This window comes from Leptodactylus fuscus, chromosome 2, assembly GCF_031893055.1.
Source record: "Leptodactylus fuscus isolate aLepFus1 chromosome 2, aLepFus1.hap2, whole genome shotgun sequence".
NCBI lineage: Eukaryota > Metazoa > Chordata > Amphibia > Anura > Leptodactylidae > Leptodactylus > Leptodactylus fuscus.
In genome coordinates, this window is record NC_134266.1 from 98,115,561 (window position 1) to 98,129,298 (window position 13,738).

The 13,738-nt window shown below is 38.7% G+C and overlaps 1 protein-coding gene across 1 annotated transcript in view; it reads right to left on the reverse strand.

Moving 5' to 3' along the window:
- The window catches only part of GNAI3 (G protein subunit alpha i3), a 39,627-nt gene that overhangs the window by 3,256 nt on the left and 22,633 nt on the right, over nucleotides 1-13,738 (reverse strand). Inside the window, exons 3-8 of the mRNA XM_075264344.1 lie at nucleotides 12,088-12,229; nucleotides 11,805-11,962; nucleotides 11,566-11,694; nucleotides 9,684-9,813; nucleotides 8,314-8,467; nucleotides 7,986-8,189 (exon numbers count right to left, since the gene is read on the reverse strand). Of these exons, the coding sequence (XP_075120445.1) occupies nucleotides 7,999-8,189; nucleotides 8,314-8,467; nucleotides 9,684-9,813; nucleotides 11,566-11,694; nucleotides 11,805-11,962; nucleotides 12,088-12,229 (904 nt within the window). The 3' untranslated portion in view covers nucleotides 7,986-7,998. The remainder of the gene's footprint in view (nucleotides 1-7,985; nucleotides 8,190-8,313; nucleotides 8,468-9,683; nucleotides 9,814-11,565; nucleotides 11,695-11,804; nucleotides 11,963-12,087; nucleotides 12,230-13,738) is intronic.

The window sequence follows — 13,738 nt, forward strand, 5'->3', positions numbered from 1 at the left end:
CTACATTTTAATATTAGTGCCTGCAGCCTCCTACAACCTACTGAGTGAGCTAATATAGTACCCTCTAAATGTTAAAGCAGCGAGAACATACACACCCACGTATAAAGCTTTCCATAAGCATAGCTATTCGCAGCACTAAATTTCTATCCCTGGATTATCCAACGTGAAGACATTTCTTCAGAATAACACGTCCTTGATTTGTCAGTGGTGATTTAGAATATATAGTAATAAAATAACACAGTATCGTGCATCAATATAATGCACAAAACATAAGGTAGAAATGTGCATACAGAAAAATTGTTGCGAGACAAGACAACACAAAGTCAGAAAGGCAGTTTTATCCAGTTTACATTCAGAAATTCAGTAAGATAATCCTCCATAGTGAATAAATATATTGCCCTATGTTTTCAAAGATGAGACTTTGGCTAGAATATTGGTGAGGACAGCCCCAACTCTGAGGAATAGCTTTCCCCCAGTTTATTTGTAGAGATGGTAGACAATGCCACATGGCTAAAGTATAAAGGTTATTACATGTGTGTATCACATGCAAATATGTACAGATTACTAAGAATTTATAGTCCTACAGTCAGGAAGACATGTACAAAATAAAAACTTAGCTGACGCTAGGTTCACACCTGCGGTGGAGTTTCTGTTCTTTGGACCTGTTAAAAAGCAGTTACCTGCAAACCTCAGACTATAATGGGGTCCGCCAGGTTTTCTGCTTGCAGGAGTTTTCTTTCTGCATTTTTCAAATGGAATGGGAACAGAATCCCCAAACGGTCGTCGACTGCAGATGTGAATCTAGCCTGAATTGTAATACTTATTCTCTGGAAGAGAGAGTTTGGAAACACTTGCCAGATACAGGCAACCCTCAGTGGTGGCGACCACAGACATAGAGTACTGAAGCTTTTTGGATCTTCATACCTACTAGACCACCAAAGGAGTTAAGTGCATGCCAAGATATCATATATCACCATTAGGCTGCTTTCACACAGTCAGTGTTTGGTCATTGATATTGTTCAGTGATTGTGAGCCAAAATTAGGAGTGGAGACTACACCGAGATCAGGTACAATACAAATATTTGGACCTGTGCTTTTTTTTTTTTTTTTTTTTTTTTTAACCCATTCCTAGTTTTGGCTCATAATCACTGATGAAAATCTCTGAATCACCTTAGGCTGACGTCCCACGTAGCGGAAACAGCTTTTTTTTTTTAATGCAGATTTTGCTGCAGTTTTTTGAGACACAGCCAGGAGTGGGTTGAGCAGAAGGTAGAACTACAAGTACTTTCTCGGCATCGACTCGAAATTATTATTATTATTTTTTATTTTTTTAAAAAAGCATAATCTAGCACAAAAAAACCCTGGGTTTCCGTAACATGGGGCCCCAGCCTTAAACAGGATTCACACTTGACCCTGTTTTTGATCTTGACATTTTTTTTACCCTGCTTTTTATTCTGAGAGTTTTCTCAATCTCTGATAGCTGTAGAAGATAAGACTTACTGGGATATTATATATCAGTATTGGACCACATTCATATTTTGGTTCTGCGTTTGGTCCATTTTACCCTTTTCCCCCATTTGGATCACTCTATGGTTAGCTATTGGTAAGAATATCATATGTTCATACTTGCTCTCATTTTAGTGCTCCCCCCCCCCTTTTTTTTGTGACACTGTGTACATCAATGAAGTGTATATACATTATTGATATTTATTTGTTTATTACATGTATTATGATTTTTGGATGCATACTTGGTCAGCAAGTATTCTAAATTTCTTGATATTCACCAGCTGTTATTTATTGATTGATGTTTTTTTCCATTAGTGCAAGTTTTTAGTTTGATACTATTTAAACAGTGCTGCCGCAATGCGTTAGTGTTCCTGTGTGTATTTTGTTTTAATTCCCTCAAATAAAAGAACCATTTTTATTGGATCAAAAGTGTGTTGGACTGCTGTTGTCTCATGTGCCGTCAGCACTTCCTTGCCCCCGGCTGATACTGCTTGGTCACTGCTGCTGCACACGGTAAGCTGGATAAGAATGAAGAGCTCTATGTACTCTGTTCAAAAGGTCCAACCGATAGGACACCCAGCCATCAGGAGAATGGGGAACAGGGTCCCTCTGAGGATTAAGCGCCAGGATGCTTGTGTGACTAATGCTCCATTCACTACTATGGGGCTGTCAGGACTACAATTGCCACCACTCCCATAGAATTATGTATAAGCCAAAGAGTCTTCAATAGCACAACCCATTTAAAGTATTAAATAAAACAGCAGCTCTTTTTCTCTTCTAACAGGAAGAGTTTGCTTTATGTATAACCAGCAATGGAGAAACAAAAAAGATGTTGCTCTGACTTCCCAATAACATACAAGATCAAAGTGAACAAACCTGTATGTTTATTTCATACTGGAATAAAGGTGCCCATACAAACTAGCTAAGGGTTGGCTTACATCTGCGTTGGTATTCCATCCGGAGAATACACGGTTCCCCATAGACTATAATGGGGTCCATGTGCTTGCCGCCAGATCTCCATAGGGAACATGCAGAGAGGAAAGTAGTTCACAATCTACTTTCCTGTCCGCATGATTCGTGCGGGCAGCGCGCAGCAAGCACACGGACCCATTATAGTTTATGGGGATCCGTGTGCTTTTAACACCCAATGCTTGCAATTGCTTTTGGTATTCCATTCGAGAGGTTCCCATGTGGACTCCCCGGATGGAATACCAACACAGATGTGAACCAACCCTTAGCTAGTTTGTGTGGGCACCTTTAGTCCAGTATGAAATAAACACACAGGTTTTCGGAGATATGTCAGGTCTCTTTATTTGCAGTTAAGTTATACTTTTTATTGATACCAATGTTTCGTGTGCATGACTTTTTGATGACTTTTTATTGTTATTTTTTGGGGAAAGCGAAAGTGACCAAAATATGTTAATTTGCAAATTGTGGGGACTTACACGCGTGGGGATAGCTAACATGACTGTTTATTTTTGAATACATTACATTTTTTTAATATAATGGTTTTTTAAACTTTTTATTATTCGTTTATTTTTTGTGTGTTTTTACTATGCGATTGTCTGTTTTTTCATTTTTTAGATGTCCCACATGGGGACTTGAAGCTGGGATCTCAGATCCTGATTTACGGTCCATGGTCATGTGATGAGGACACAGGTGAAGGGCTGATTATCCAGGCAGATGTCTGATTATTGTGCTGTGACTATAACGAGATGTGTACCTGTGTGCTCATCACATGACCATGGACTGTAAATCACATGACCATGGTCAGAGTTTTATCCACTAGAAGTAACAGAATGAATGACAGCAAGCCGAAATCTAGAAAACTGTGAGGAATTGATACAGAAAGTATATTGGAAAATTGTATATCTTTTTATTGTACAAACAATAACATTTGTCTCTCAATATTGGACTGAAAGTGGCCAAACCCTTTAACACTCGGCGCTGTAATAGTAAGGTGCTGTAATGCTGCAGGTACAGAAACTTATGTGCGATGTTCTCCAGTACTATGTATTGCAGTACATTGCACTGGGGGTCTGATCTTGCAGTTTCAAGTACCCTTGTGGGATATGTAAAAAAAAATTTACATTAAAAAAGTTTCAAATAAAGAAAATAAACAAATAGCAAGTTCAAAAAAACCACCTTTACATTTAGAAAACATATAACGCAAACAAAAAAACCCAAACAGGTTAGATATCCACATGAGCGTATAAGCCCCCACTATTCAAAAATAGGGTTATTTATCCCATAGATTGAATGACACAATACACAAATTAACATATTTTGGTCACTTCGTGTTCCCTTAAAAATAGCAATAAAAAGGAAATAAACTCATACAAACCAAACATTGGTACCAATAAAAAGTACAACTTGTCCCACAAATAAAGAGCCCTGACATATCTCGGTCAACTAAACAGTAAAAGTTCTAGGCCTCAGAATACAGTGACATTCATTTTCACAAAGTGATGTTATATTCGTATAAGCAGTAAAACACAATAAAGCTAAATATAAATATAGTATCGCTGTAATCGCAATGACCCGCCGGTCAAACTTACCATGGGATTTTTAATGCAGAATGAATTTTGGAAGGTGGGGCAGGATAATATGAAAAAAGTTCCCAAGCGTTAATGTACAAACTACTACTAATGCGTCCTTACAGTGTTAAAGCTCTTCATGGACTGAATAAAATCTGCCCTGCAGGCTGGCTTTGCTAATTTTGCAAATGTATTGAGAACAGGAGCCAGCAATATAGAATCTCTATCTTGACATTTATTTTACATGTATAATAGGCTCGAGTAAGCAAGACAGAAAAATAACTTCAGGGTCTGCTTCGTCTTCCCAGATACTGCAGAGGCACCATCACCATAAAAAGTAACGGGGATAAACTATATGTTGTCTGCTTTAAAGGCAACCATCACATAAAAAATGTTGTTTAATCTGTAGGAAGCATGTTATAGAAGAGAAGTAATTGAGCAGACTGATATTTATATATTTGTGGGTAAAAAAAATAACCTCTATAATTTGTCATTTATCCCCATTTATCCCCAAAACTGACAGCATATCACTTTATATGGCAATAACTTTGAGATGTTTTACCCCGACCAGATCAAACCACCGTGTGATTATAGCAAAAGCCTTCTGCCCGCTCACTGAGCGGACAGCTTCCGGAGTATTAAAGGCGTATTCCCATGAACATAATCATATCTATATTTGTAGATACTTAAAAGTTAAACATTTTTGCAAATATAAGTAGTTGAAAATTCTGCAGAGTTTTAAAAAATTCTTCTAATCATCTTAGTGGTGACGTCTGTTGTCTTGAAAAGTTGTCAATGGATACGACCACAAATGCAGAAACTTTCTATGTCTGGGACTTGTCAGGAAACCAGCTCTGATTTTCTTATTGTAGCCAGGTTATCAGGCAGGGACACTACATGTGTGGGAATATGTATTCATGGTTGTATTCACTGGCAACCGGTCAAGACAATAAGACTGTGACCAAAAGATATTTAGAGAAAATCTTTAAAACCTTGCAGAATGTTTAATTACTTATATTTGTAAAAATGTTTAACTTTAAACAAATTAAAGTGTCTCAAAGCCATATAAAGTGAAACATCCACTTTGACATATGGGGCTTTGTCCTTAAGGGGATAATTGTCATTTAATTTAACCCATTTGTTGGGACAACTTCTATTATAAAGGGGGTTTTAAAGGTCTATATATTAGGAACCCCCATATAGCACCACATTTTCAAAATTGCACCAATCAAGTAATTCAAAACAGCATTTGGGAAGTTTGCTAACCCTTTAAATATTTCTTGGGAATTAAAACAGCATGGGAGTTATACATTTCATTTTTTTTTTTAATCAATATGTTCACTTAGCCCTAACCCATACAAGGTGTTAAAGGGGACCTTTCATCAGTTGGGGCACATGTGGTTTTATATACCGCTGGAAATCCAACAGTGTGCTGAATGCACTGTCGGCTTTCACGATCTGTGCCCAAAGTGAAGAGCTACGGTACCGGTACCGATAGCTCTTCACCATCAGAAGGGCGTTCCTGACAGTCAGTCAGGAACGTCCTTCCTCACAGCACTGCCTATAGTGCTGTACAGTGAGAGCGGGGAGGAACGCCTCCCCCAGTGCTCGTCTATGGACGAGCACTGTGAGGAGAGGGAGGAGGCATTTCTCCCCACTCTCACAGTACAGCGCTATAGGTGCTGCTCTGAGGAAGGGACTGACTGACTGTCAGGAACGCCCTTCTGACTGTGAAGAGCTACGGTACAGATAGCTCTTCACCTGGGGCACAGATTGTGAAAGCTGACAGTGCGCTGAATTCTAGCAGTATATAAAACCACATGTGCCTCAACTGATGAAAGGTCCTCTTTAAAGGAGGACGGTGGTCAGCAGCAGCAGATTTTTGTTAAGGGGGTAAAATAAAACCATGTAAATTTGGTATCCTCAGAATCGTACTGAAGCATAAAATACATATCATATGTCATTTTGGCTGCACAGTGAACACCGTAAAAACGAAGCCTGTAGGAAAGTCGCACAAATGCACTTTTTCTTCAAATTCACCCCATTCTGAATTTTTTCTCAGCTTCCCAGTACATTGTACTGAATAATAACTGGTAGCATCATGAAGAAAAAATTGTCCCTTTAACATTAAGACCTCATATAGCTCTAACAGTGGAAAAATAACAGAGTTAAGGGGGTTGGAAGGGGGATGGGGGTTAGTCAAAAACGAAAATCCAAAAATTCCTCTAGCAGGAAGGGGTTAAAATATAAGATTTTTGCTGGACAACCCCTTTAATGTCATATGTATGTATAAACTGCTGTTTGGACGGATTGAAGCAGGGTGCATAAAAGCACTTGTTAATCCTTTCACTCCAGAAAAATAAAGTGCTGTTAGTTATTAGCAGAGACATTTCCTATTCAGGAAACTGAGGTTTTATAGAAAGCTTAAGCAAGACCTTTCACTGCAGCCCTTTGCATTAATATTAAAAGAATTGTAAGCAATAGCTAAATTCACAACTAGGATTTATCAGCCTACGAACAATAACTTCAGAAGTCCTGCCCTGTAATTATATACATTTTTTAAGAGAACCTGTCACATGGAAAATGCTATCCATACTGTAGGCAGCATGTTATAGAACAGAAGCAGCTAAGCAGATTATACACTGTTTAGGTGTGAAAAGAGTCAGTATAACTTGTAATTTATCTGTTGAAAACCCTACTCCTTCTATCCTGAGAAGTCAAGGAGGCGGTCCGATCAGTGTTTAGTTATCTCTGTATACACAGTCATAGAAGAGAAACTGTCACAGATAGATCATATAATTTGATTTCAACACAGATAGTGCAGAGATTTTAACCCCACAATGACACGTGCCACAATACTTCAGCGCTGTTGTCTTGGTGTAAGGAAAATTACTATTATGACAGAAGCTTTCTGCCTGATCAGACTTACATATAAACAACACTCTGCTCCAGCGACCCAGTTGCAGATATTAACCCCTTAGATGCTGGGTCAAACATGACCACGGCATCTAAGAGGTTTTGGCGCTTATAATGCCCCCCCCCCCCATCAAATCCCCAACAATGTGTTCCTAGGTAAGGGGTGGAGGGGTGGCTTTGGGGTGCAGATATGTATTTTGCCAGGGTGTGCCACAGCCACAAACCTGGTTGATCCTACTTGTAAATGAGGAAACCAGCCTGAGTGTCTGCACATGCTGACTTCCCTTATACATTGCAAAAGACATGCTTTTCAGGGTATACTACTGAACCAGTGATCAGATCTCCGATTCAGGTCCCCTAGTGGGACATAAAAAAACATTGTAAAAAAAAAAAAAAAAAAAAAAAAAAAAAGCTAAAAAATTTAAAACAAATAAAAATACTAAAGCATTAAAAATATGAGAAAGTCCCCAAAATGTCCCTTTCCTATATAAAATGAATGTATAAAAAAAAACCAACACAAATAAAAGCCCTAAATATATACATATATATATATATATATATATATATATATATATATATATATGTGTGTGTATGTGTTTATGTATGTATGTACATACACAAGTACACAAGTATAGACTAGATTGCCACAAATGCAGCCAATGTGGCTACATGGTAGTAGGAAATATCTGATTTGTTGCAAAATGCTGTTCAAATATGTTAACACTGGTAACTTAAAGGGGTTGTGCTATTACAGAAACTTACAGATACCCTATCCTTACGACAGAAAATAAGTATTAGATCACTGCCTACCGCTCTATTCACTTCTGTGGGGCTGTTGAAGATTACAGCCCTGGCAACTCTATAGAGGTAAAAAAAACAACAGTCATGCAAGCGCAATGGTACTTCATGCACACATAGACTTTAAAAGGACTTTAAAATTATCCTGATCACTGGGACAGTGATATATGAATAGGGGAGAAATGTCTGTGATGGCAAAACTCTTTTCATTTTGAAGTTATCACTTACTTGTTCTTCCAAGTTAGTAAAGGCCACACTCAACAAGGTTGCTTTTTATGATCACATCCGTCACTGCATCAAACACAAACTGCACATTCTTTGTGTCCGTAGCACATGTGAAATGTGTATAAATCTCTTTTGTATCTTTTTTTCTGTTTAGGTCTTCAAACTGGCACTGAATATAGGCAGCTGCCTCTTCATATGTATTAGAGCCTAGAAAATGAACATAAATGATAGTTTTTTTTTTGTTTTTTTTTAATAATTCCAGACTGCTCTCATAATCGCCAATGAAATCTTAAATAAAGTGTCCTTCCCATGTGCCACATGAAGAATGTACCTGAGTATTCTTGGTAGCAGATTGTAAGTGGGCTTCGGCTGATCTTCTCTTCAAACAAATCCTTTTTGTTGAGGAAGAGAATTATGCTGGTGTCAATAAACCATTTGTTGTTGCAAATGCTGTCAAACAGCTTCATGCTCTCATGCATTCGATTCTGTTTAGGTAGAAAGAAAAAAACAAAACAGATTTTCATATTTATATAATTTATATAGTTGATGACAATTTCAAAAACTGTTGTTGGGTTCCTTTTTATGCCTTCCATTGTTTTCATTGTTTATTTTATAAAAAAAAAAAAATATGTGTCCTACTGCGGATTCTGCAGCTGCTTCAGCCACAGAACCTCAGTGGTTAGCACTTTAGGCTTGCAGCGCTGAAGTCCTGGGTTCGAATACTGCCAAGGACAACATCTGCAAGGAGTTTGTCTGTTTCCCCCGTCTTTGTGTGGGTTTCCTCCAGGTACTCTGGTTTCCTCCAAAACTCCAAAGACATACTAATAGGGATATATAGTTTGAGAGCCTTATATTGGACAGTGACCACAAATAAGCTACATAAAATAATAAAATGCTAGAACTTAATAGACCCGTCTTTTTTTTTTAACCTACTAAGGGTGTGTCTATGTAAAACTGGCAAATACAATGGAAGGAGAGAGTAGGAGAAAGAGCAGTACCGATCACAGATGTTCTGTAATAGAGTAGAAAATATCTACTAAAAGAAAAGCACATTTGAAAAGATCATCCATTGGGTTCAAAATCATGGCAGCACAGTTACTAAGCATTGAGCACTGTTGCCTTGCACTGCTGGGTTCCTAGGTACAAATCTGATCAGAGATAACACTGCATGGAGTTTATATGTTCTCCCTGTGTGTGCATGCACTAGTTGTCAGAGACTGGCGTTCTTCTCCACCAGGAATGCTGGGTATGCATATCAAATGTTGAGAACCACAATCTAAGGATTTAAATAGCCACAATAGGAGTTATATGACCTCTGTTGCTAAAAGTACCATCTCAGCTTCTCAAACAGCACCATTGCCATGCCATTAATATACAGTATAGTACATTAACTTTTGTTCAGTCAAGCTCTAAATATAAGTCACGGTGCAGGAATAGGTTAATATGTTTTACTGTTGAAAATACCATATGTACAGGCCAGAGTCAGAAAGAGGAAAGGAGAAAGGAGGGATACCCAGATTGCTGTATGGCTCCTAGTAGAGACATATATCCTACACAACTCTAAAGGCCGCATGCTCCAGGTTCATAGGACAGGAAATGTGGTTGTTACCTTATTTGCTCTAAGGCAAAGTCGTCATTCTCTCTGGTGTTGCCATGTGTTAATAGAAAGTAACAGTTAATCTTGAGCATAGGCTCACTCACCATTTCTTCATCTTCAGCCAAAACCAAATCATAGTCACTGAGGGCCACACAAAAGATGATCGATGTAACACCCTCAAAACAGTGAATCCACTTCTTTCTTTCAGATCTCTGTCCTCCCACATCAAACATTCTACACAAAAAAAAAAGTTAAACGATGAGTATTGGCACACAAAGTAAGGACAACAATGACCCACGATACTGTAAATCTAATAATAAAGACTTTCAGTGTTTCACTGTCAGGGAATAACCAATTAAGGCCAAGTTCACAACAGCACCATGGTCTCACTCATTTGGGTCACAAACGACTGAAACAGCAGTTACATATAGAGACAGGCAGACCCCATTGACTAGAATGGTGTCCACAGTAAATCGGTGGAGAAAAAAGTCCTCCGTGCTGGACTTTTCTCTCCACCAATTTTTGGGCGGTTTCTGCGACAGAATCTAATGGAGACACCAGAGCAAATATGAACTTCGCCTAAATACAATTATAAATCATTCACTAGCCATTCTTAAAGGTCAACTAACCTTTAAAAAAAATTGTCAAGGCACATACATCTGCTTGCTGTACTTTACAGGCATGTAATGGACTTTTTCACTTATTACCCGATTCTGGACAGAAGTGACAGATATCCCACCCAAGCCTCTCTCTAACCCGGTCCCCAGTCACCCACAAACATGTCTTTTGGGTCGGTTCTCAGATGAAATATGGACATTCCATATGAGAATCTTTTTATTAGAAGTATTATTCCCAGCACAGACGTATGTTGCAATTTGATGGTATAATCCTGTAACCCCTACATTGAGCACATGGAAACTTCAAGTTAACCAAATTATCCAATATGAAGCTTTAGTTTATTAGCACAAACTGTCCATCCAATTTCAATGTGGGTTTGGGGATTATGGGGTGACTTCCCATATACTACTTATTATTGTCGACAAATTTCCTCTGCATGATCAATCCCAGGTTTGGACACATCTCTCCTCCATCACCGCACTCATTGAGCCCCTGACCACAGGCACTGCTGCAGTTTCTCCTTATCTTACACTTATCCTTTTACCACAAAAACTTAGATTATTTTGTATTCTTTCACAAAATGAGCTCAAACTATGGACTAGAAGCAAATGTAACAGCCATTCAATGAACCAAAAATCCTGGAAGTTTAAATGGTCACTGCAACTAAGTTATACTCATATGATAGCAATGTGATCCTCATCAACGCTGCCTATTGTCATATTAAGTCTGTCTCCAGTAACAAAGACACAGACAGATTACAGAAAGTGGGGTATCAGCTAGTAAGTCCTCACTATTCAGAATGCACAGTACTGACGTTAACATTAACCCTTTCCTGTCCCCACATAGAGACAATATCTTGCGGCTAGCAATCAGCCACATCTTAAAGACATAGTGTAGGAAGACATTCTGAATGCATATATATAGTAAAGATACAAGCAGTAATGCAATTCAAAATTCATATGTTCAAGATTTCCAGATCTTGGTGTTAGCAATGGGCTGTTGCATAATGTCTCTGCCTTTGTATTACAGCCACGGTAGTATAATCCTGTACATATATTTCATATTGTTTGGCAGTGCTCACTTATCTTGTTTATTTGTTCCAAAATGAAAAATGGTGCTCTGGTAGGCACAGCCATACCCCAGGTGCACTGAGCTGCTACTTGCATACAGATTGAAAGTTAACTCACGTCACCAAAATTGCACTTTTACACTAAAAAGTTAAAGATAGTCTTTGACACAGAATATTCACTTAATGGATACGGAAAAAAAAGTTTTTAAAGAAAGGCATTATTTATACCAGAATCCAAGTAGAATGGAACAGTCTCCTAGTAAGATGAAATAGTTACTGAAACAGCTGCTGTTTCTTACTTGAAATAAAGGTCTTTAAATGTGAAATGTGTTTCCACAATACCCGTTGTTTTGACGCGCGTCCGAAGTACATCTTGTTGGGTAGGAATGTAATTGGTCTGTGAGATCCTATCCAGATCATTAAGGTAGCTGTAAAAAGAAATATTTTATGAAGTGAGCATCAAAGGTACTTGCACATAAAACTCTAAAAGTTCTTTAGCTGCTTCTATTGCTTTTCCTTAACCATTTCTCACACTTACTATGAGGCAGAGTCATTGAGCTGGTATTCACGAGAGCGGCAGAAACATGCCTGCACCCCGGCGTCTTTCCAAAGCCTCTTAATAACACCTGCAAGCTCTGGGGAGAGAATACCTTCCTCTGCAGTACTAGCTAAGACAAACAGCTGTCGGGCATCGTCCTAAATAGAGGAAAAACAGAATAAATATTACATGGATGTATAATCTGTTATACAAACAAAAAGGTTTTCATAGTTTTGACTCAAAGAAGCAGCAGCAGCACTTGTAATATAGTAGAAAGACTCACAGCTCTGGCCAAATCTCCAAAATCAATCTTCAGTCTTCCCATGGCACGTATTATTGCAATTATGGACTGAATGGTGTTACTGTAGACAACCACTTTGTACTGCCTGCATTCTTCTTCTGAATATCCATCTTCATGGATAATCCTGAAACCACAACAAACACATTAGAGTGAACACAACTATATCTGATAGTAGAAAGTAATGGGAGAAACACAAATTTGCAAATTAAGGGGTTTTCCGGCAAATGATGTTGACTACCTATGTTTATGATAGGTCATCAATGTCAAATTGACAGGGGTCCAATATACAGGAGTGAACCGTGCCAGAAGCAGATAGTTGTGTTTCTTGTGAGTTACTGTAGATCAGATCCTATAAATGTGAACAGAGCTGAGGTGCAGTAAATCATCATAGCCAACGTACAAAGAACAGCTATCTGCTTCTGGATCTGTTCTCCGTATAGCAGCTGATGATCATCTGCAAAACCCCTTTAGGGCTAGACACCTTCACTTGCTTTTTTTTTTTTTTTTTTTTTTTCAAATTGAGTTTATTTTGTGATATAAATAAAATTGTTATCCAACATCACATCTAGTGGATTTTACTCTGCATGGACTACGCGGTCTGCTATATATGAAGACAAACAGTCTGTAGAAAACAAAAAGGATGAGGTTCTATAATTAAAATAAAATGATTTCCCAATTCAACTAATAAATAAAAAAAATGATGTGAAGATGTCCATAATAAATAGTGAGCGTGCTTAGAGTACCTTCTCTAACAAAGTATTGAGCAATACTAGGGATATAGTCCATTGACTTTAAGGCCATTAGCACATGGTTACAGAGTTGTTGGAAACCCTAATAGGGTAGCTGTAGAGGCACATGGTTCTATAAATGGAGGCACAGGAAATAATGACATGGATCACTGGATGCCATCAATACCAACAAGATTTCCTCAGACCTGCGCCACAAAGCATATATCAAAAACATAAAAACCAAAGCTGTCTGAATATGACAGTAAAGACGGCAGAAGGCCCTAACGTAACAGCTACAATACTGTTTACTGGATCAAAATCCACATTGATATTTCAGACACAAGCATATTATTATTGAAGACAGCTGAATAAATCTTATGTATGAAACCTTGTATAAAAACTGTATAATACGTATTGTACATTTAATTCTCTGATCTACCAATCGCAATCACCAGGCATCCAATACTCCTACAACTTAATATACATCTAGCCACATTTAGTAAAACAGTTTTAATTCCAGACTACATTTCAAGAATGTGAAATGTAAGTTCGGGTTCTATGTACACAACCGATCGTCTATCTACTTTTGAACTTTGCTCAACTTACCTGCTGCCGCTGCCCTCTGCTGATCCGGTTCTGCGTCCCGCCCCGCCTCCCTAGACTCGTATTATAGAGAAGGCGGGGCATAGAGTGTGGGCGCGTACTGGGAGCTGAGACATGAGTGATGCACTCACGTCTCCCCGCCCACACTCTCCAATCGCACCAGGCCCCGCCTACTCCCTGCATCTCTGCAATACTAGTCTAGGGAGGCGCGGGGGGGGGGGGGGGGGGCGCAGGGTGCTCTGAAGACATGTGGAGGATGGAGGACCGGACCGGGGGGGGGGGGGGGGTGTCCTTAAAGATGG